Below are 23,570 nucleotides of genomic sequence, written 5' to 3'. Positions count from 1 at the left end.
TCGTTTTATTTCTCTTTTCAACATGTTTTATTATGTTTCTGTTCCACGTACTTCGTACTTTTGCGCTTATTGTTGTTGTTGCTACTCATCGTGATCTTGCACTGTTCTGTTTTTGCATATGTCTTATTGGTTTGATGATTTATTTCGTTTCTCTTGCTCCTTCTTCTGGATTCGTTTCCGAGTTTTACTGATGGCGATGATGATGAGGCACTTTTTTGTTCTTATTATTCTTGCACAAAATACGTTCAGCAAAACGAGCTTGCTCGACTTGCATATGCGGCCTTTGTGAGCTTGTGAGCGTGTGAGGATGCTGATGTGGCCGACCTTAGTAAATAGATGAATGAATCAGTTTCCAGATTTTACGGCAAATTGATTTAGTTACAGCTTCTTACCCTCGGCACGGTAAGCACAGTGAAGAGTATGTGTGTGTGTGTGTGAGTGCGGGTTTTTTGTTTTAATATTATCCCTATTAACAACATTGGTTACCATTTCTTTGCAAGGATGCACACGTTGAGTCTTTCCCTGTTATCCGTTTTTTTACTTCTTCTTCAATATACTTATTGGCAGGTTTTCATTTCTACACGCTTGAAATGCACTCTTTGCACTCAATCGTTTGCGAAAGAGAGCCGTTGTTTGCAAGATTCAACTCAAGAATGGTTAAAAGCAGATGGTGAATTGTGAGAATTGGTAGAGCTGCATGAAAAAAAGAACATTTATAGTTTCATTCTGGTAAACTGCTTTCATACTTCACACACAGCACACAACATTCTGCCCGATGTTTTATGCACTTTTAATTGCTTCAACATTTTACACCAAGCGCGATTCCACCTGGGAACAAACATTCAGCTTTAACTTGTTTTGGTTTTTGTTGAACGACAGTACACTGTCACAGTAACAGATTTGCTTGTAATGCATTTATATATATTTTATACGATTTTCCTTGTTTTTTTTTTCTCATTAATTTCAGTCTCGCTAGCTGCACTGGTATCTTAATAATTTAGTTTCCTTCGAGGAGGGGTTAAAAATGGGATTCTCAAATAAAACGTACAAAATAGAGAAAAATATATATAAAAATGACCAGTAAAGACTAATAAAAGCCAAAGTGTCTAAAAGTGTACAAACCAATTCATAATAAATGATGATTATTCCACGTAAAATAGAGTTGCTTTGCTTGAAGTGATTTAAAAGCTAAGTTCTTTCACAAATGATATCATACTATCGAAAAACAAAAGCATCCATTACTTCCGGAAGACCCAAACACACTACACAAACAAAACGAGCTAATTGATCAATTGTTTTTTGCTTTTCATGTGATTCTTTCCTTTTCTGCCAATATCAGTCAACTACTGTTTCGGCTACTATTAGCTACTTTCTGAGCCATACAGTACTACTGCTACAAACTACAACTGCTGCTACGAATACTACCGTTTGCTAGCAACTACTTGCAACTACAACTACAACATCCATCCATCATCATGCCAAATGGAGCGGTGTCTGTGGTTTACTAATTTTCTCTTTATTTTTCATCATAATCAACTGTTTTCATCGTCCACCGTAACGTTTTGCTTCTTCTGTTTTTCTTCCACTTGCTAGCTTGTTTTATATTACTATTTGCAATGTTAAGCGTTTGGTTTTTTGAATGAGTTTTAACTTCACTACCATATTTGGTTAGTGTTTTACATGCGCAGAACTCTTCTGCTGCTTTTGCTGCTACTGCTGCTGCTACGTACGCAAAACACTCGCTAGTACGGTGATAAATGGTTTTGTTTGATTTTGTAAAAATCGATTCACACATCGTTCGTTTATTGTTTCGAAGGTTTCACATGTAGCAGTGTGCTACCTGTTTCTTCCAGATTAAAGATTGGGATTTGGTTGAATTTGGGCGCTTTCAATACATCGTTTCATTTTCACACAGGACGGGATTAGGACATACAAGTACAGTCTACTGGAGGTGGATGTAAAACGAGAAAGGTGTTTAAAACCCAAAACCGAATTTTGCAAACTTGTGTTCATGTATTCTTAGTTTACTAATAATTTTCTCGTACTTTCGAAGCTTCTTTTTTTGTTTAAATAGAAAGGGCTGTATAACAGTTAAACAACTACAAACACACTAGCTACTACAGATCGTACTAATGCTTCTGTATAATATACTCTCTACATCTATTCCACTAAAGGGTATACTAAGAATAATAGTATAATAGTAATTCGGTGAGTCTCTGTGTCTGTGTGATCGTTTTTTGGAAGGATACCATCGTTAAGTAATGGGGAGGAGGGAGTGTTACTAGTATTCTTTTTGTTTGTTTGTTACACGAGGGACCAATGGGTAAAAGGTCCGTACTACCTGTATTCCGTTCTATAATTGTAGTAGGCTTTATTTTATTTTTTTTTTTTGTTGTAGCATCGAGCAAGCCATGGCTGAAAGCCCCACTCAGGGCTCTCTCTCTCTCTACGGGGGCGGTAAACAAACCGAAAGGTATAACAACAACAGCAACACAACAACGACAACCACGGCAACAACGTAAAGAAAACAAGTGTCACTGAACTATGCTTATAGTTTTATTGATCTCTTTTCGACGAAAAAAAAATCGTAATCATTCGCTAGAAAATAATAATAATAATAATATTAATATAATTAATTAATCATAAATGTAATCGTAGTAATCGTGACGAACGCAAAGGCCCCGAAACCAGCCCTGTGTTCTTTTTCATTTTTCCCCTCCCTATTTTTCATCGCTGCCATTGTTTTCCATTAACTTGAGTGTGTGTATGTATGTGTGTGTGTGTCTCTCTCTTTCTCTCTCTGTCTGTGTGCATTTGCATAGTTTGTGTTTGTGTGTGTATTTTTGACAAGAGAGTGAGTGAGTTTGTAATGTGACAGACGATAGTTATAATATAATAGAATTAAGGGCCGGGGGGAAAAAACAGGTTAGTAAACTCAAAGAATGGATGAATGCTCGTAAGTTTCGTCTTAATTATGCGCGTTTGCTTTCCTTCGCCGTTTTCTACTACTCGCGTTCCCTCTTCGGTTGTCTTTTCTTGTGTGTTTGTGTTTCTATGTCCTGCAACAGAACATGTTCATACACTGAGTGTAATGGGGAGGGATGAGTTTTAAGTTGTTGTTCTTGTTTTATTTTATTATGTTTGCGTCTGCTTCTAAATTATTGCCCATTAACGCATTTCTCTTTCTAAGCTGCAGCTTTCGTCTACGTACCTAAGCTTTCCTACTTGCCTTTGTTTACTTTCGAAAAGAGCTACCAAAAACAAACGCCATTGGAGGTGAAAAGAAGAGATAAAAAACAAAACACCAACGAGCTTATCTACAGAAGTAAGTGAACAGTAGCGAGTAAGAGAAATGTAAGAGTAAGAAAGAAAATAAAAGTGTGGGAAAAGCGGGAAACCTTCCGGGTTCTCCTGCCAGCACTTAACACTATACCAATCATATTCACAATAAGGGGCAAAACGGGGTTAAACAAACCAACAAAAGAAGAGGAAAACAGGTATTTACTACATTAAATAACATTTACAAAGTAGAAATAATCCGTAAGGTAGAATGGAGTTAAGCAGTGTAAGCGAAAGGATTTAGATAAGGTAGCACGGCAAAGTGTTTAGTGCGTAAATTTAAATCAATACATAGTTTTGTTGCTTTCGCAATCGAATCCATTTGGAGCAGTGTAAATTTGGATAAACCTATGCTAAGACTGTTTTTTTGCCAATAGATTTTTTATCTTTGAAACTTTTCGAAACGAAAACAAAAGGAAAATGAGAGAAAACTAATATATGCCAAAACGTAAAGAAATAATACATAACATTTGTTAAATACAAGATAATGATAGATAGATTTCTTCTTTACCGCAAGAACACTAAAAAGTTGAGAAGGGAGAAGAAACACCTTAAAGAGCTATTAGAGAAGCAACAAATGGGGAGAGGCGGATAGAGGGTAAAAACGAACATTAACCAATTTCCTTATTAATCGTAAAGCTGCTACTGCGAAGTGATAACAATTACACAAAAAAAAAACGAAAAACAAAAACAAAAACAAAACAAATTCGCTTAACTAGGAGCCACTATGTTTACTTTCTACACTTTTGTTTGTTTTTGTTTGTTTTTCTTTTCTTCTTCTACTACCTCACTACTGCTTCACATCTCTGCTCTGCCTGCTACACAACACTATATTTCTTCTCTTTGTTTTACGCCTTTTTGTTCTTCCTACACTCTTGCGTTTACTCCACGTTTTGTTCCTTTTTTTCACCCACGGGACGGGCATACGTTTTATAGCTTATCGTATCCTAGCACTTACTAATAATCTTTCTCCGGGTGTGTAAGTCATAACTAGGTGCACTAGGGTTGGTGGTGATTGTGAGGGTATTTTACGCTTTAGTTTACTATTCCCATTTCAGCTGTTCCTTCCTTTGCTTGTTGTTGTTTTGTTTGCTTGCCTTTGTGTTTGTGTTGTCGTGTAGGTTTTGTGTGCTTTGTTTTGCGGTGCCTAAAGAAAAGGCAATAACTGACCGCATCCTTAAGCCCAAACTGAAGCGAAATGGGAAAATAAAACCAAAAACAAAAAGAGCAAACAAACCTCAATACAAACGATTTAACAAAGATGCAAAGCAAAATTGATTACACTACTGAGAAAGGAAAGAAAAAGAAAACTTTGAACACAAACTTTGTACAGAAAATAGCTGACAGTAAAAGAAAGGTACAAACCAAAACGAAACGAAACAAATCGGAAAACAAACCGGTTGGGACAGAAAACCCCTGCCCGTTTTGCTCACGCTCTGCTCACTGGTGCTCAGCGGGTGAGAGAGAGATTTGGTGAGACGCAAAGAAAGGGTGAGAATAATTTAATGAGTAGCACGTGAGACCGAAAGAAGACAAAACAAAAACATCTTCACTATAGAAACGTGTAACGCAATCATTTGGTAACTTGATGCTTTGGATATGGTAGCATGGTTCTACTGACTGAATGTATGTGTGTATGTACTGATAACAACAACGACAACCACACGGATCAGATCAGATCAATAGTTAAATTTTGTGAATTCACGTGTGTTTCCAATAGCCGTTAATTTTGAGTCTCTAGTCGGTCCTGGGAATTGCATTTCTTTTACAACGTCACGTAAATTTTTAGCTTTTTTCAACAACAAAACGGGCAACTACGTATTTTTTCCGGAGGGATTAACTCAGGTGTGCGCAAAAGTTTAAACTACAGCACTTGCTGTGCTTGACGCGTTACTGAGCTTTCCGGCATACCATATCATCGGGTTTTTGTTTTCCCGCATTTAAACACGCTCCAGCAACACGCGGCCACAGCTCAGCATCGATTTCGCTCATTTGTTTTTCACATTCACATTTTCACCTCAAAAAAACCATTTCCTTGTTCCTTTCCTTTTTCACCCTGCTGAATACGCTTTTTCTTTTTAAGCTTGCCTTTCATTAATCATTTTCCATACTTATGTTTGTTTGTTAGTTAGTTTGTTTTTGTTTGTTTGTTTCTTTTCTGCTTTTTAGCTTATCTGCTCTTGGTAGCTTTGTTTTGTTTTGTTTGCTTTCTTGCTCTCTCTCTCTCTATCTCTCTTTTCCGTTCTGCTTCACCATTCATCAACCTTATCAAATTACATATTTATCGCCATGTGTCACTTACTAAATGTTACTATCACTACAATTGAATCAGACTACTAATTGTTTGCTCTCGTGTATGTGTGTATGTATGTGTGTGTTTGTGTGTTTTTTTTCATCTTTTCCTTTTCCTTACTTTTGATTCCATCCTCCCGCCCTCTCATTTCTACGCCATACGCCACCACTATTTGAATGGTAACAGCTTTTGCTTTTTTGCTTTTGCTGGTTCCGTGCATCCCCACACGTCCTACGTGTCCTACCACTACGTCCATTTCCACTACCACCGGTACCGCCATTCTTGCCGGCCTATTTCTCTTCCGTTTGCATCGTTTCTATCGTTAACCATCACCAATCGTTCGTTCCGTCTTTGCGCTCCCATGCGTAGCCTCAGAGTTAAGCCTTTGAATTGAATTCTTCGCGAGAGTGCCGTCGTCCTGTTTTGCCAAGCGAAACACCAAGAGCTAACAACAGTCTACGGGGTGCAGGGTGTACCAAAATGGCATCAATCTCATTCGGTTACCGTACTAACGAGTGTCTGTGTTTGATGTTCCTGCGAAAGATCAGCTCGGTAGGCGCAAAGCTATGAGAAAACACAGCCTAATCATCGCGCAGCACCTGCGGCAGACAGGCAACAGAGAAAGCTAAGGGGCATACCGGCAGACTCATGACTTTCCGGACACGTGCGTGTGAAGTTTCGCTTTCATATCTTTTTTTTCTGATAAAACTCGCGTACTCGATGAATTCTACTAAACAAACAGCATCTCTCTCTCTCTCTTCGTAGTTTGCATTAAACTGCGTGCTACTGCATCTTGCTTTAGGCTACGAGGGGAGGGGTTTCTTTTATGTGTATGTGTGTTGGGGTTTTTTGTTAATATTTTTTTTGTTTTGTTTCGTAACGTTCGAACGTATGTACAAAGGCCGGCATAAGGCCGTAGAATTGGGGGGTTGTCTTGTCCCGCGCACCTAATTGAATATGCATGCTAATTTGTCATTATTTCAACATGTAAAGATAATATCCTCCTCTATTTCACTACTACCGCACACTCTACCTTAAACGCATGCGCGGTTATGCTTTCAGGTTCTACTATTTGTCTAGCTGCAGGTCCTTGCGTGAATCCTTTCATTTTACCGCCTTTACCACCTTTCAATTGGGCAGCCAATGCCAACACAACGGTGCACAACGGTGCACTAGCAACAGACCGAACCACCAACCAAGTAAGCACGAGCACAAGAGTTTGTATAGCTCGGGTATAACAGGTATTTTCGTAACAGTGATTTGTAATATTTGTTTTCAAGCTAGATGCCCAAGAGGACACAAGGGAGGAGCTCCTGAAACGACTCGAGAGGCCGAAGCAGAAGAAAGTGTAATTAGAAGGATGAGTGAAGAGAAGAAAGATGTCCGCAGAAGGATAGAGACGCGAGACCGATCGAATGTAAAGTCCTGCTAGCAGGTGTTTTTGGGGAAAACTTCTCGTTTTCTAGCAGTTGTTGGTTAGAGACAAGAAAAAGAGAGCATGAAAAACAGCTGTTCAGCTCCTTATGGAAGAGAGGTCGCTCGCGTTAGGATGCGTTTTGTACATTTCATGGTCCGATCGTAATTTCTCGATCTCGATCGAAGAAGGGTAGTGGGGTTTTACTTTTTGGAAACTATTTCCGAAGGCCATATTCTTTGCTGCGCGTCAACGGCGCCAAACAAGTAGTACTACTTGCGCAGAGCAGTCGTTCGGTCGCAGGAAAACCGCTTCCTTACTTCCTCCTTTCCATCGTGCTTTTGATCGTGTCTCTCATAAAAGGACGATGAAAAATTGCACCTTGTGCCACGCTTTACGTTTTCTTCTGTTGGTTTCAGCAGTTTCAGCAGCAGTTTCCACTAAGGCTTGGGTTTCGGTTGCCAACATATCGTTCACACGCACACTCTCTCTCTCTCTCTCAGTTACAGTTTCTTCTTATTAACTGTGTTTTTATGTTCTTCTTCTTCTTCTTCTTTTTCTTTTTTGATAAACTCACAGCCCTACGTCGTCGTTCTCACGTGAAACGTTTGTTTTTGTTGTGTTTTGTAACGTTTGCTTTGGGAGAAATGCTCCTTATTTCTCCCATGACTATAGCGAAGATCCAACATGTCAGTGTGGATGTGGTTTAACAAACGGTGCAGAGTGAAGTGATGAGCTTCTTCTTCTTCTTCTCTGTACACCGGTTCAAAACAACAAAAAGAAAAGCAACGAACCACCCAATGGTAACAACGTGACTAACACAAACGAGCCCCTTTAAACCCAAGACAATTGACTCGCGACTATCCTTAATGACACCGTTTGCTTATCAAACAAGTGCCGGGGGGGTCCAACTCTTCACCTCTGCTTTAACCCTATCCTTAACGTGTCCATACCAAGCTCACACTCCAGCTGCGCTCATTCGCTCCATTTCTCTCCTACCACCCAACACATGCACATAACACACCCGGGTCACAGTATAATTACCAATTGCACAAATCCAGCATTTTGTATGTTTAAACTACAGGCGTCCCGCGTCTTGGACACTTTTTTTTTGCCGACATTTGCCTTTCCTTTTGCTTTACGCTCCATCACTCCTTTCCTTTTTGCAGACAGGCAGGTCGTAAGGTACCCGCTACTTAAAGCAATCCTTTAATTCCGCGACAGCAAGCAAAAGGAAAAACAAATAAAAAACCAACAAAACTTAATCGAAACACTTCTCTCTCTCTCTTTCTCTTGCTGCTACTTTTTTGCATTATCTACTGCGCGAAAGAAGGAAAGCTTCATGTGTTCCTCTTTCCTTCTTTGAAATTGAAGTTATTTTTTGTAACATTATTCTCTGCTTTTCATCATTTTATGTGCGCGCATTCCTTTACGCCTTTTCTCTTGTATCAGGTGGGGAGGATGGTTTTGAATGTGTGTTTGTTTTTTTTTGTGTACGTTAAATTGTATTGTATGTAAACAAGCGAGCTTCATCTTCGATCTTTCTTATGCTCTCTCTCTCTCTTTCTCTATTCTTTAGTTGATCTAGATCTACTGTTTTGTCTAGCAGGCATGCGTTCTACGTTACTGCGTTCTATCTTTATGCTCTTTGTCGCCTGTCTTTAGCTACCAACATTACTACTGTGTAGCATCAAATTAGCTATCAACGATACTCTCTCTCTCTCTTGAAACAGTTTAGTTTCAAACGCAAAAAGCCCTACACACATCGTGCGCACAGCTCCGTGCCGTTTCAAACAATTCTGGATCGAGCTTATGCTTAGTAACAACCGAAAAACAAAACAAAACAAATGAAACATAACACGTACAACTATAATAGCCTTGCAGTGGGGGTGGAGGAAGCGCATCTAACACTGCTTCCCTCGTGTTTTCCTATCTCTTTCTCGCTTTTTCTTGCTCTCTCTGCTGTCCAACTCTCCCTTGGCAATCCTTCACAACAAGGAAGCGGCCCGTTGCGTCCTGTTTTTTTTTTTGCGCCAGCAGTTGCGTTTGCTGGGAGAGCTGAGGATCGCGAGCGCGCGCGCACGCGCAGGGTTTGCATAAAGCTGCCTTTCACCAACATTGCGCTGTAAGCCTGGCTGCTGTCGCTGCTGCTGCTGCTGCTGGTGATCGGTGGTAACGATTGGTAGACGACTCTAATGGCGATAAACGGTGGCGATGTGGCGAAACAATGCGACGCTGCCGAACACATCGACGCCGACAGTGGTTAGCAAAATAGTAGTAGTAGTAGTAGTAGCGGTAGTAGTAGTAGTAGTGACGGTGATGGTGTAGAGTAGTACTAGAAGTAGACGAACGCGTGGCGTTGTTCCGCCGGGGTACGCCGGGCTAACATTATACCTCCTGGTATTTGGACAGGCGGGCGCGCAGCTCCATGTTTTCCTGCTTCAGCTGTTCCACCTCTCGATGTAGGTTCATGTTCTGGAGTATTGGGGGGAGGGAAGAAAGCCAAACAATGAGAATGGGATTGAAGAAGATAAACGAAAAAGCCAAACGGCTGACCACCAACCTCTTTTTCCAGGTAACCAGCACGGAGCGCGATTTGGTTTTCTTTCATGCGGCGCGCGTCGCGGGACCGCTTCGCCGCCATGTTGTTCTTTCGACGGCGCGCCCAGTACTTGTCGTCCTTCATCTCGTCCGGCACGAACTGTTTGCGGGACTTTTTGATCATTGGCTGCGGTTTCAGCTCCTCGTCCGAGAAGGCGCGCGTCCGCGGATCAAAGTCGCGGGTGGACGACATCGAGAACGCTGTAACATCGAAAACTAACATTTACAATAATGAGGGAGATGATCCTTATAAAAGAAGGAGAGCAAAAACCAATAACGGGGACGTGTGGGGGATGGATGGATGGATGGATGGAGGTATTTTTTTTTTCTTTTTTTCTTGATGAATGTTTTGGAAGGTTTTGGAGGAAGGTTTTGGGAATGGTTTCAATCGAGGAGAAGCATTTTCTCGTTCAATCGTGGCCAAAAATCATAAAATAATGTTCCCTAACGCAATGAACTCTTAACCTACTTATGTACTTAGTCTAGCATTATTTGGCAGGGGGAAATTATGACAAAGAGCTGATTGAAGAGAGTTTTCCGATCAATCTATTAATGCATCAAGCAACAGGGCTGGCAAATATTTAGGCAACAGCCGCATTAATTCATAGTAATCTTCTAATTCTTTCTCTCTTAAATCAATTTCCATAATTTCCCCCTCCAATCTTGTTTTCCCCCGATTCCAGCCAGGACGGAACGGTTTCTCTCCCTCTCTCACTATTCCCAAGTGGGGGGCTGAAAACCCGTTCCAATCCCGTGGGCCCCCGTGGCCGACCGGTAGGGGACGCTACTTACTTGAATCGGCCGGTGACGGTGGGTTCATCGTTTCCGGGCTCATGCAATCCGATGGCGAGGGCGACCGTTCGCGCTTGGTGGTGACCTGCCCGAGACCGGACAGCGACAGCCCCGCACAGTGGCCGATGCTGTCCGACCGCTGCCCGGTCAGGCTGGTCGAATTGCCCAGATTGCTGTTCGGTATTCCATCGTACGGAATGCCATTTTCCGAGAGAAACTCGTCCAGGTCAGCATACTACTCGTCGGGTGCAAGGGTGTGGTGTGGTGAAGAAAAGGGGTAAACAAAAGAATAATGTACGATTAGATCAGGTCACTCAAACGACAAAACAACAGACTAGCAACTGCATGCACATGCAAAGCATAAAACGTAAAAGAGTAGTGAGTGCAATTCAACAACAATTAGGAACGGTAAAGAAATAGCTATAAAATAGCAAAACCGAATAATTGGCGTGTATGCAAACCCGTACGCAAAGCGTATGGTTAAAGCGCAATTTATGCGCAATAATGTTTACAATTACAGTCCGCTTGGGGCATTTTATTACCCCGCTAGCATGGTCCAATAAACGGTTCGTTCTGCTAATCGCTTCTCGGCGCGTTTTGGTGCCGGAATGACCGGAGTGGATGGAAAATTAAGTCAATTATGAGCGCGCGGTTTTCGGTGCCGCACCGCGGGTGGAAAAGTTCAATGAACGATCGTAACGATCGTAACGTTTTCGATTTTGGACGATTGTGATTTCGGTTCGACTTTCGATTTTCAAACCTCCCCCCTGGTTTTTGGGCTTATTACTGGCAATGATTCGAGCGACACTCGGTCGCTTGGGGGAGCTTATTTTCCGACCCAGGAAGGCAGGAAATTAGTTCCAAAAAATTAAGAAAACCAAGTGGTACTGAAAAATGGTTAGCTCACTTTCACTCACTGATTCGACGCCCGGCGAGACAATCGTGGTGTACCGGTGAGCGATAGTAGTAGTAGTAGTAGTAGCAGTAGTGCCACTCTCTTTTTTCATTCAGTTTTCCACCCCGTGCAGTGCCGCGCAAGGCAAATGCTGTGTAGGGTAGGAAAACGGATTCCACAAAGCAAGATGCCTATCTTGGCCCACTGCTGTCTAGCGGGGTGTGTTGGAACGGCTTATCTAACCGTCCGACCGACCGCTTGGGAATGATGATGATGATGATGATGATGGTGAGCATTGCTTGACGCAACGGTAGTGCCCCTCGTGGCAAAGTAATTGAAGCAACAAAGATTGGATGGTAAAGGTATTACAGGGGAAAGTAGAAGCAAGAAAGAAAAAAAACTAATTGCACCATTGTCTTTTTTAAACAAGTGTGGTTCGCTTTGATTCTCGATTCATATTTCTTGATATTTCCGGTTTTTTGCTTTTTTTTACGACGGTTTGAGCTTTGTAAAGTGTGAATGAGTTGTTTAAGAGCAAATATTTCATGATGGGGAGTTGTGTTGTTTTGTTTGATTCAAGCTGATACATTGTTTTCCTAGGAGCAGTGTCATACGATTCCAGTAGAGGGCGCTGGAGTGAGGATTTACTAAGTGGATAGTGATTAAGGAGCTTTCAACACTTGAATGTCATGCGTCAAAGATGATTTTAATCAACATTCAACATCTTTTCAATGATTTCTACCAAAAAATCTAGAATTTCTTGATATGTAATGACTAATGTGTTATGTGCTCGCTCGCTCAAAACAGCTTTTAACAAACTAAGGATCTAAAATACTCAACGAAAAGCTACTAAATACGGTTAAGAACACTACCATTACACTTATACTACAACCACAACGACGGTAACAACAGCTAAACGCGAAAAAGTAGAGTAAGGTTTTGATCGATTTTGCTCACCTCACTCACCTGATGCACTTTGAGATCAGAGTCATAGGGCAGGGTTTTGTCCCATAGGTTCGGGCCGAGGAACGCGGAGTGTGTTTCGACGTTCCATGGATCGTTCTCCTCTTTGTGTTTGTCCTCGCCGCAGATATCTTTGTTATTGCTTGTTTTACCTGAAAATAGAAAGACTACTATGAATTATAGATTTTTCCGCCGAAAATCATAATAGGGTATACGAGGGTGTTGGGCGGGGTTGGGAAGTGTAGGGTTAAAGGGTTAGAGGGTTAGTGGAAGGGATAAAACGAAAAACAATAAAACTCTCACACACTCAGGGGGGCAGTTTTTGGTTGCTTATTTGATGAACAACAGTGTATAAGAAAATATTTACAGTTATTTTTTAAAAAATAATACAATTATTAAGTAATATAAGGTCTGCTTTATTTCATTTCATGTGATTTCGTTATCCTTATAACGATCTCTCAACCCATGAAAGCACATTAGCTTCCCGCTTTTATAGAAAAGGAAAGATTTACTCAATGTGGAGCGATAAATGCATACAAATCCAACCTATTTATTGCTCCCACTTACGCTCGGAATGGAAGAAAATCGGTCAATATGTTACGAATATGGCTGGCAAGGATCGCTGCGCACAACAAACGCAACTATGGATCGCGTCATTTCTTGGCCGCGGCGTGCCTGGCGTGCCCGAAGCCCCCCTCATTAAGCTTTGTTGAGCTGAAAGGAATGTTTCCTGCTTTTCCCACTTTGCAAACACGCATACAAACACACCGGTGCGGTGTGCTCCATCCAAAAGAGGAAATGATCCACACAACAAAACCACCGGCAATAGAAACAGTGAAGCGGTTTCGCTACAAAACCCCGCTGGCCCAGCAGACACGAACCACCGAACGAACGGACGAACGAACGAACGAAAACAAACAGAGAAGAAAATGAAAGTGAAATTTCATCCACGACGCGCACCACTTTCACCTTCCCCGCTCCGACCACGAGCCGCGAGGGGGGGGGGGGGGGGGACGGGGGAGGAAAAACATAAAGACACGTAACATAGAAACATGGGCCAACCCGGGGCCCATCCGCATCGGTTGAGCGCCGCGCGCTTGGAAACGGTCGCCGGAAGCAAACGGCTTTGCAGACTATTATGTTACGCGGCTTGTAGTATGTGTGTGTATCTGTGTGCGTACATTGAAGGGAGGGGTAAGAGGTAATAGACGAACAGTGCTTGCGGTGTGTTACTTGTCCATCTGCACATGCACTTCCTAGTGTGGTGCGAACTGGAATTCCCCGTTTGCGATGGTAAAAAGAAACGTAATTGGAAAAGCGACCGGTGGGCGCGGAAGGGACGAGGAGTTTTTCCCATCGTCGCACCGATAGCAACCGATCGACCGATGATGGAAAAGGGCCCGATGATGATAGTAATTAAAGTCACCCACTGAGCAAACACCTGCGCGAGACGAGCTGGCAGGCGACGAACGGTGGCGATGATGATGGAATGAAGGCGAAACTGAGCCACCGAGTTACTAAGGAATGGTGTGAATTCCAATGCAGTAGTAGGTCCAGCACGAAGCACACCACCACCGGACGGTCCGGTATTTAGGTTTCTGGGCGTCCCCACACGACGGCAACGCGCTTGTAGGGTCGATTTTCTTTTCGTCGGCTGTAAACGGGGGATGATGCTTCGCGTTTACATAAGCGAAAGGCGGTGACGACGCTTGGGGTTTGACACTTGACCGTACTGATTTATGATATGAGAGCAGTGTAGTTGTCGGAGGGAAGTAGTACGAGTAATATGAGATTTTAATTACGGGACGTGGAAAAATTGATTAATTTATTTCCGATTGGTGGTTTTCATTCCTCCATCTAGGAAGCTAATCCAGGAAAGGCAACGTAATAGGTATGTTTACTGGGCTTAAAGCTGTCGTCAACATCTTTAGATGTACACGCAGTCTCTAAATATAGCTGAGATCTTCGATACTTGGCTAGAGATTAATCACAAAGTACTTGTTACCATAGACGGACGTCATCATTGAGATAACATTTAATGTTAAAAACTGAGAAAAGTTATTTTGAATTTCATAATAGCGCTCTATATGTCTCTATCGTAACATTTTTAATCATGAAAATGAAATTCAAAATGTAACAGATTTATTGGAGGAATCGACAAAATAACTGTCACTAATATAGGGGCCCTTCACGATTCTAGTTAGTTTTTTGTATGGAGTTTGACAATTGGAGGCTGAAATCATGTAAACACTCCATACAAAACCACACAAAAAACTAGCTGGAAATTTTCAGTCTAGATTATTCTAGCCTCAAAGCTAGAATTAGATTCGAGTACCTACTCGAAAACACGGTGTTGTTTACATTTACCCCAAGGTGCATTAAAGAGATCACGTGGTTGAATAAAGAATCAAAGTGTTTGTAGTCCAGGTGGTCTCATTGCATATTATTTATAACCAAATTTGAAAATCACTTTTTGACAGGATAAGTGAAAACTTTTGTTCAAACAAGCTTTCTTGAGGCTTGACGTATACTCAAAACACTCTTAAAATCTTCATTCCGAAGCAGAAGCGATAAAAATCAGCCTTCTAAATTCGTACACCTTGGGATAAGCCCACCTGTATATTATACTCACTTAGATAGCTGCTCGAAAACTGCTATACAATGCAAACAGCTGACAGACTGAAATTTCAGCCTACGAACTTAAAATGGAAAGGGCCCCATAAGTGGACTTCTTGATTGATGTTCGTGTTCGTTAGTGATGTTCATCTTGTTCATTTTCCATGTTCAGTGTTAATATGAAATTGTCTATAAATCATTTTCCTGGCGATAATTGGTCACATCTTCGAGTATGAGATGAACCTAAATCATAATCCTGAAGATAATCCTAAATCAAACCCGACAAAGATAATCACTCAACGCACTTCATACAACCTCCAGCCAGCAACCGGACAAGGACGACGCCAACCAACTGACACATAAATAACCAATTCGTAATCGGATGTGAAAAGCCCCTTCCCCCTAGACGCCCCCCATAGAGGCACGATGTGTGAGCATCAGGAAGCGGTGCTGCGCAAAATCAGCGTAACTGTGCCAATCAGCGCACATTAGCGCGGAACCATTGAGAAGCTGCGCGAAAAACTAGGCTTTGGATGAAAGTGAAATTTTCTCATTAAGTCGGAACAACCGGTTTTCTCACACACCCCAACCCAACGGAGCGGATGTGTTGTCGTGCCGTGCGGTTGCGCAACCACGAAGACATTGGTGACGATCGCGTCGAAGTGATTGGCCCGGAGCGGATGCCATATTTGCAGCGGATCTTGGCGTGCGTGCGTGCTGTAATAGGACACGCTAGGCACACTGCACCTATTTATGGGCGGAAAACATAGTAGCATGGTTGGGAAATTAAAAACCCAAACGGCCCCACTTCCCCATTCCCGTAGAACACCGTTCGGGATATCGGTCATCACAGGGACAAGATGCTGAAAGCCCAAACCGGAGGCGGGGAAACCGGTTCCAGCAGCTGGAATGGACCGTTTTGCAGCGTCATAAAACATGCCATCGAATTGCTAGGGCCTTGTTGACCACTTCTTTCACCCCCTTCTGCTTCCCTATCCTCCTCCCCATCGTCTAACAAGCACGTACTTCAAATCTTTTTGCTATGTCTTTCCACTTCAGTGAAGCTCTTTTCATTGCCTACAAGGGGAAGAAAAACTTTCGCTTCGGAACTGCTTGGGGTTGTACCGCAAGAGCCAAAGGTAGCTGCGGCACGGTGTTCGTGTGTTTTATGATGTGTCCGCCCGGCGGAGATGTGTCCAACCATGTGGCATGGTTGCGCAACGTGGGCCATTTTATCTCATCTCGAGTCTGTCAATAAAAAGTTGCACCATTCAAACTCCAATCAAACAATAAATCGGGACGGGAACGTTCCAACGAGCGGGAGCTGGTATTTGCTTTGTGCCTTGGACGGGTAAAACAGGTGCAGCTGAGAGCGAACGGGGTATGCATGAAGGCGACATCATCGAGTTTCGGGATGTGTTGTGCTACATGTTTGAATATTTTAAACGGTAATGGCATGTATTTAAGTGGTTTTAGAAAATTATTTAAATATTAAAGCATCTTGTGGTGCTACTTTTTTCCCAGTGAATGTTTACAGTTGGGCCATCCACAACGTTACAACCCGCGAAAGTGGCACTCTTGCTCCGACCCCACCAGCCCAGCGCCACCAACCGCAGCCGCAAATTTTATCTCCACTTTCCCCTTCCGTTGGCTGGGCGGAACCTCTGCGCTGTTTGCTGCCTGTGCGTTTTCGCGGTTTCCTTCTAAACAAATGCGTCCCACCTCTTCGCCACTCCATCCACTCCAACCGCAGGCGAACACAAGGAAACACAGACAGAAAGGAAATTGCGCATTCGTCAGTGAGGTAATGTTGCAAAAGACATAATTGTAATGATGTGAATTATACAATGCACATTCGGGTGAAAAGATTTCCAGCACGCGATGGTAAGACTAGGGGAATGAAGGGGGCATGCGAAAATAGGCCATAAAAGCGTTTGTGCACATGGGAGCTGGGGTGTGTTTGGGTGGAGAAAGGTAGAGGTCGTTTAAGCCGCCTGGTTTGTTGTGGCTTTCTTCCGATGTAAGTGTGTGTTCGCCATCGTTGAAATTCGTGATCGCGTTTGGAATTAATAGCACTGAGTTAGATGTTGGGTTGAATTTCTTCCTCCCCTTCTTCTCCTTTCTCTCCTGTGCCAGCAGTCCTGGCATCAATATTTGCGCTTGCATATGTTGCGGTTTTAGCCCCGATCAGTTGCTTCCCCTCAGTGGGAGAGGATAATGTTTTGTTTGCGCTTTCGCGAGTCGTCGCCACCGTACGTTGCATTGTGTGGCATGCAAAAATCGATGGTCGGCATTTGCGTTCAGAGGGAATGGTTTGTAGCGATCGAAAATTCATAAGGGGATAGTGGAGCAAACAGATCTCGGCATCACAAGGTTGCAGATAACTTTGGGATTTTTCAGATTATTAACATGACATTATTTGTAGTTTAGTGATATTATAATAAGAAATATCTTCTGTCACACAAATCTAATTAAATATTTCATAAAAAAGACGACCTTATGACCTTTCTGGCCCGAGCATCTATCTTACCCCGTCATCCCTTGATTGTGAATTGTTTAAAAGGAACAACAGTCTTACACGATTCCAGCTTACAGGTGAAAAAGGGCAAAGGGTTCACTTTTAAGATGAGAACGCTAACTAACACAGCACAACATCCCTCTGGCTTGCCACTCCATTGTCAACCGAATGTTCGAGCAACCTGCACTGTCCTGGCAGTGCCTTTATATTTCCTCTGTAAGAAAACGGGAAGTGCTATTTGCCAATTTGCTTCCTGCCTCGCCGTCCTGCTGGCACCGATAAATGGTCGCAAAATTGATTTCCAGCAAGCGCATTATCGGGCAGACACTGCTGCACTGCGTAGCGTATTTGCACTTTCCCGCTATGCAAATTGCCATCATTGCGAGCGGGGCCTGTGTCCACAGCTAATCATCGGCCATTGATAGGCTAGTCCGCGCGCGCGTTCCATTATGGATAAGATGCGAAAAAAGGGCACCGGTGGAGAGGGAGGGCAATTTTCCTCGATGCCATACGAAGAGACGATCTCCGATGCGACGTACCGCTGGGGTGGAGTAGTGCAATTTTCTGCAAGGTATTGCAATTAATCACCCGGTAAATGGGGTTTCCAGTCTTTCTCCTCTATTTTGTCTTTTGTGTCAACATGCATGCACACACACGAGAGCATAGGACAGGTCAGTGTCAGTGCGTCATCATGCGCAGTGCGTTGCACAGTGTGTACGTGTTGTACCTATTGCAGTGCATCATCCACCGTCCCGTCCATTTCGCTTCCATGCGCTGCAGCAGGTGCAGCAAAGTGGCGTTTAAATTATGATTCGCTGCACCTGCTCCGAGAAGGGGGAGGGAGTGGGGTGACAGCGCAGCAAAAAGAACGAACGCACATATCGCCGATTCTAACGCACACCCTTGAGCTAGATACAACGTGCGCCGCACGCAGAATCATCTATCCGCATCATTGCCATTCTCCGTGCCCGTGCTACGATCTAACGGGTTGACGGGGGTCTCTTTTTGTCATCCCTCTCCCCCCCCCCCCTGAACAGTAAGTTCGGGGTCACTCACGGCGTACAATCGGTCACAAAGCGAGCTGAATAATTGCCGGAAGTGCTGAACCGTTCGCTGGAAGCCATAAGTTCCACTGGCGGCGCTCTCGATACCTGATTTCCCGCCATGCAGCGCGCCAGCTAAAAGTGCTGCACCATTGTGATTGGATTATTGGATTAAAAGGTGGTGTTGTAGCGGGTGGGTTAAATTGAAATCCAAATCCAGCTGCCCCAGTCACAGTAATCGGCTTCGCCCTTCCGGGGAGGTTAGCTAGCTCTGGCGATCTCCCAAGTGGATACAATTTCCTTCACATTTCGTGGTTTGAATGCTTCATTAATGCTTCAACTTTCAGGCTCATTGACTCTGTCGTGCTTCATTAAACGATCCAAACTGATTCGGATAGCAAAATTAGGATTAAATTTTGCCAAACATCTGTGCGGCAGTGTGTGTGTGTGTTATGCTGAACGATGCTAATTTTATCTCAGAGAGAATTCATCCTCACGATGAATCATCGTCTGTGCATCGGGTGTATCTGTTTGTATGAGGAAATATTTAGGTGGTGCTGCTGACATTTAGCTCTACGAATGGTACATTAAACAGTAGAAATGTGTGAAAAAATAATAAACATAGCTGCCAGTCCGATGAAGATGTTGAATGAATAATTGGATGTCCCTTTCAAAGGGTGAGGCGTAGGCTTTATTTTAATTTTACAGAGGTTTTCAGTGGTTCTCATAATTTTAAGACACTTTCTTACGGGAAATGAACTTTATGTGATGGTAATTAGACTCTACAGTACCGTTTTAGAATAGTCACAGTGGAAGTTCCTATTGGAAATTGTCCACTACACCTCATAAAATGACCTTTTCTTATCAGACAAGGTCTAGAAAGAATCCCAGAAGTATGAGAAAAACACAATAATTTGGGATAGTCTAATTCTATTCACTAGATTGAAGCGTTCTAATAGGAATCAAACTTCTATACTTCTTCACGTTTCCTTTTTCTTAAATCAAATATCCAAAGTTGTCAAATTTTTGCAATGTTTCTTAAAGAATTCCTTGTGCTTCTAATCTTAAACTAATTACTGAAAATTGGGATTACATTTTGTTAATATTTGGTAAACTATAAATAAATTCAAAAACTACTCCAAAGAAAGCCGCTAGATTAAGTTCACAAAGTGACAGTATTAAAATTAAACACAGCAACAAACACAAGTACACAGCCCGTGCATGCATCCGTTTGCTGCCTTCGCGATGGCCTTGCCGCAACGGTCGGCCCCCTGAACGAACCCAAGTTCCCAAGTTAATTTGCTTTCCTTCACCTTTCGCCGGAGTCGAGTCGGACGAGATTAAAGATCTCTTGTCACCATTCATTTGTCAGTTGCCAGGCGATGGGAAAAGAGCCAAACCGGCCACCAAGCTGTGTGTGTACGCCATGACTGTGGAGGGACCACAGTGTCTCCAAGGGCTCGAAAGACCTCTCTCAGTCCCCTCTGCTTCATCCCCATTTCCATTTAGTTCCGGACCCGTTGGACGAAATCCCACACGGTGGTCGAAAATTACACTTTCGGAACGTCGGCTTCGTCCGAATGGTCCGAATCGGTGGGCTCACACACAACCCGGGGTGAAAGTAAAAGCGCCTCTAAAATGGCATCAAATCCAATTCCGAATTTTATCCGAGGTTCGTGGCTTAATCCCCTCCGCATCTCGGCAACCCAGACAGCAGCGAGAGTGTGGAGACACTTGTCGTTTTTTCGAAGCCTGTGCGGCGTGACGACGGAGACAGAAATGTGTAAGTGTCCGCTGGGAAGAGTGATAAAGGCGTTAATGAGTCCCGTCCCCTACTCGAACCAGTCACGGCCACAGGGGGCTGTTGGGATGATGTAGACCGGGCCCAACCCCGACCGGTGGCACCAACTTGACGCTGGGAGTAGCCCTGTAGGAGGAGAACTCACTTTATCAACGAATGAATGGCAATCGCTTGGTGACTTGGTGGTTGCGGGGCGGAGCCGTAGTTCACACGCATTAATTTCCGACTCCCCCTTTCCCCGGGTGGTCTCAGAGAAAGCTCTGGAGAGGGAAGCTACTGTCCGTCTCGCGCCGTCTCCGTCATGACCATGACGCAGCCCGGTAGCGAAAGTGATTAAAATTGGCGCGCGTTTGCGCTGATTGCGCAATCAGTTCACGCATCGGTGTTCGCGTTACGATGCTCGATGCGGCGAGCGGTGGCGCAGCAGGAGTGTGGAAATGTGAAATTTTGCCCCAAAAATAAAACAGACATCTTTTCCAAACCCGCTGGATGGCGGCGGTGTGTGAAAGTATTCCGGACGGGTTTTGCGATTGTTTGGGGTGAAACGAAAGAATAATGCAACCAAATTTATTCTGATTTATGAACCACGCCGGGGCAAGCACGACCGTAGGGGATAACAAAGCGTGCCTCCAAAAAAACTGCCATTTTTGCGCATGTTACCGTCACGCTGAAATGAAATTAGGAGTGGAAATGGCGGCGGGCGAGGGTATTTCCCACTTTGGATGACTTTAAAAGGCAACCAAACCAGCCCGGACAACTGTTTTCCGAAGCGTGTGTGGGAGTGCGTTTTTGGCATTAATTTGTTGTTGTTGTTGTTGTTAGTCCACATTGCTACTCTCCTTATGCTAATGTTTTTGTTCCAGCTGACAGAACAGAGCGAGAGACAGCGAAAGTGTCATTTGCGCGGCCTCTGCTTACGCACGGCGCAGTTTAATCTATTCATCATTTGGGTGGCGTTTTTTTCCGGGGGGGTTTTTGTCTGAACGCGTTTAAACAGTTTGTTGATATTTCCGGTGTCTAGACATGCGTTTCTTTGTTTCGGTGTGAACGCATGCTCATCAGCGCCAGCAGTGGTTTGGGGCTGATTAGAGTGAAAGTAGTGCGTATTTTCCGCGTTGCTCGTAACACAGACAAAGCTTTAATATTGTCCCAAGCCTTTATGGTGACAGATAAAAAGAGTTTTTTTTCCAATTTTATCATTTGATTGCATGTTATGATCAACGCTATTTTAGCGATTTTTACCCGTTGCTGAGTGTAAAACGGTGACTCATTGGAAACCGGCAAAAGAAGCAACTTCAAGCGAAGCCACCAAAGATCCTGTTCCTGTGGGTAATTTTGCACATCCAAAACCCTCAAACCCTGTTGACGTCTGCCACGGTCCGAGCTGACTCAGCCGGAGCCTGCGGTTAAACCCCCGGTTGAACCTTTCCCATCGTGTCCCTGCTTTCTGGAGGTCAGCGTCAGTTCAGTTCTCGAAAGGGGAAACATAATCCTTTCTGCTCACTGTTTTTACCGCTTGCCGGTTGATCAAGCCCGAGAAAGAAAGCAAAGCAACTGAACCCAAAAACTGCTGTGATGTAGCCTAAAGTAACAGCACAGACAGTCAGTTTTTTGGCGTTCATTATTCTTCCCCATCGCGCAGTGGGCATACTGGACAGTCGACCTCGTTCCTGCGCGCCGAAGAACGATCCCGGATGCGATTTCTCTTTTTGTGTGTGTGTGGCTTTTCCTCTCTGCAGCAGGGACCTCTTCCAGGCCCCAGGCTTTGTTTTTTGAGGAAGGATTAGCCCCAGGTCTGGTCCGGGCGTTGTCACCTGGGTAAGTTTTTTTGGTTTTGTTTTTGTTTTGGGGTAACATTCAGCAAGAATCGCTCGTAAAAAGGGCTCGGCACGAAGAATAATTCAGCAGCAACAAAGCCACCCAAGCATAAAACCAAGCATACTACATTGGAAACAAAGTAAGTAACGCCCGGCCGCGTTAAGCCGCAGCAAACACGATAATCGGATCGATGCGGGCATGCGGCGCAACACGGAAGGATCTGCTGCGAAGAAGGTGCGGCCGCACAAGCGTTTCCTGCAATTTTACAGCCAACAAAAATCAGGTCAAGCCGGTGTCTCCGTGTTCCCGTAAGTGTGTGTGTGTGTGTGTGTGTGTGTGTGTCTGGACAGGAACAATCCTGGTTGGGATTTGAATTGGTGTGCGCTGTTGCTGTGCCCGGCTTTTTACACCACCATTTAACATTGGACTTTCTTTCCTCGCCTTCCCAGACGGGTAATTTGTGTTTGCCGATAGTTGTTGTCGGGGTGTTTTTTGTTTCAGCTTGGTGCTTCGTTGCCAGTGCAGGTAGTACTGAGGCCGAACGCTAATTGCTAATTTAATTTAAACGGGAAACAGCAGTAAAAATCAATGCGTCCGTTTGCAGGCAAAGATACTGGCAACGAAAGGTGCTAAGCAAGTTAATGGTAAAATGAATAATACTGAGGGAATGTTCTTTTGTGACATGCACTGTGAGTGAGTTTAGTTTAGATGCCGATAAGTGTAACATTAATTAATATTCACTTTGTAAATCCAACCGACCAATCAGTTGTCCACAAAACACACGGCGGAAGAAAGCCCGCTTGTGTCGCGCGTTAATCGTTCCGGTTTTGCAGTTGGTTCCGCTTACGAATTGGGAATAGGAAATTCTATAAAACCAGTTGAATGTTGCCGGGCCGGGTAAAGAAAGTAAGTGTAGGTAGAGAAATATCTGCGGGAGATTGAAAGCAGCAACCTGGTCGCTGGTCCTTTCACGCGCCGCATCGATTTGTTTCATCGATTGAGGCTATTAATTTTGCATTCTAAAGTAAAAGTTTGATTTTGAGTGCTTTACCACAGTTGTTTGATGTTGTAAATGGATTACAGTTAACAAAGAAAACATTACATTGTACCCAAAACAAAACTTCGCTCAAAAGATCGTACAACACCTACACAGCCGACGAGTTCCCACCGGACCGGACAAATGCTTCACCAAATGCTGCAGGTAGTGAAATTTTATGTACCCTGAAACATTGCTACATTAAGCATGGAAGACTCACGGCCACGCATACGCTGTGGGAGGCCTACACGCCCGCCGGTTGCAATAAATCATTCGCTCAAAATCCAAATAATTTCACTTTTGTTTGTGGCACAACGAAACATCCCGGTTGTTAGCGGTTTCCCAGGCTCGTAAAACCCCGCTTTTTTAATGTTCTGATTTGGTAAATATTTAACTCCCACTCGAAGAGGAAGAAAGGACAAACCAAAATCCACACTGAGA

General features: G+C 43.6%; 1 protein-coding gene across 10 annotated transcripts in view; it reads right to left on the bottom strand.

Annotated features, from left to right (window-relative positions):
* Positions 1–2,534: 2,534 nt before the first annotated feature.
* LOC1276989 (thyrotroph embryonic factor) overlaps positions 2,535–23,570 on the bottom strand; it is a 145,173-nt gene continuing 124,137 nt past the window's right edge. For 4 of the 10 annotated variants that reach the window (XM_061647553.1, XM_061647555.1, XM_061647554.1 and 1 more), the window contains exons 3-6: positions 12,292–12,449; positions 10,440–10,674; positions 9,610–9,863; positions 2,535–9,521 (exon numbers count right to left, since the gene is read on the bottom strand). In XM_061647553.1, the coding sequence (XP_061503537.1) occupies positions 9,435–9,521; positions 9,610–9,863; positions 10,440–10,674; positions 12,292–12,449 (734 nt within the window). In that variant the 3' untranslated portion in view covers positions 2,535–9,434. Of the gene's footprint in view, positions 9,522–9,609; positions 9,864–10,439; positions 10,675–12,291; positions 12,465–23,570 lie in introns of all 10 variants that reach the window. The other 6 variants (XM_061647562.1, XM_061647561.1, XM_061647559.1 and 3 more) reach the window with 4 other exon arrangements.

This window comes from Anopheles gambiae, chromosome 2, assembly GCF_943734735.2.
Source record: "Anopheles gambiae chromosome 2, idAnoGambNW_F1_1, whole genome shotgun sequence".
Taxonomy (NCBI): Eukaryota; Metazoa; Arthropoda; class Insecta; order Diptera; family Culicidae; genus Anopheles; species Anopheles gambiae.
Note: the sequence above shows the minus strand (reverse complement) of the source record. Positions and strands in the feature narration are given on the sequence as shown.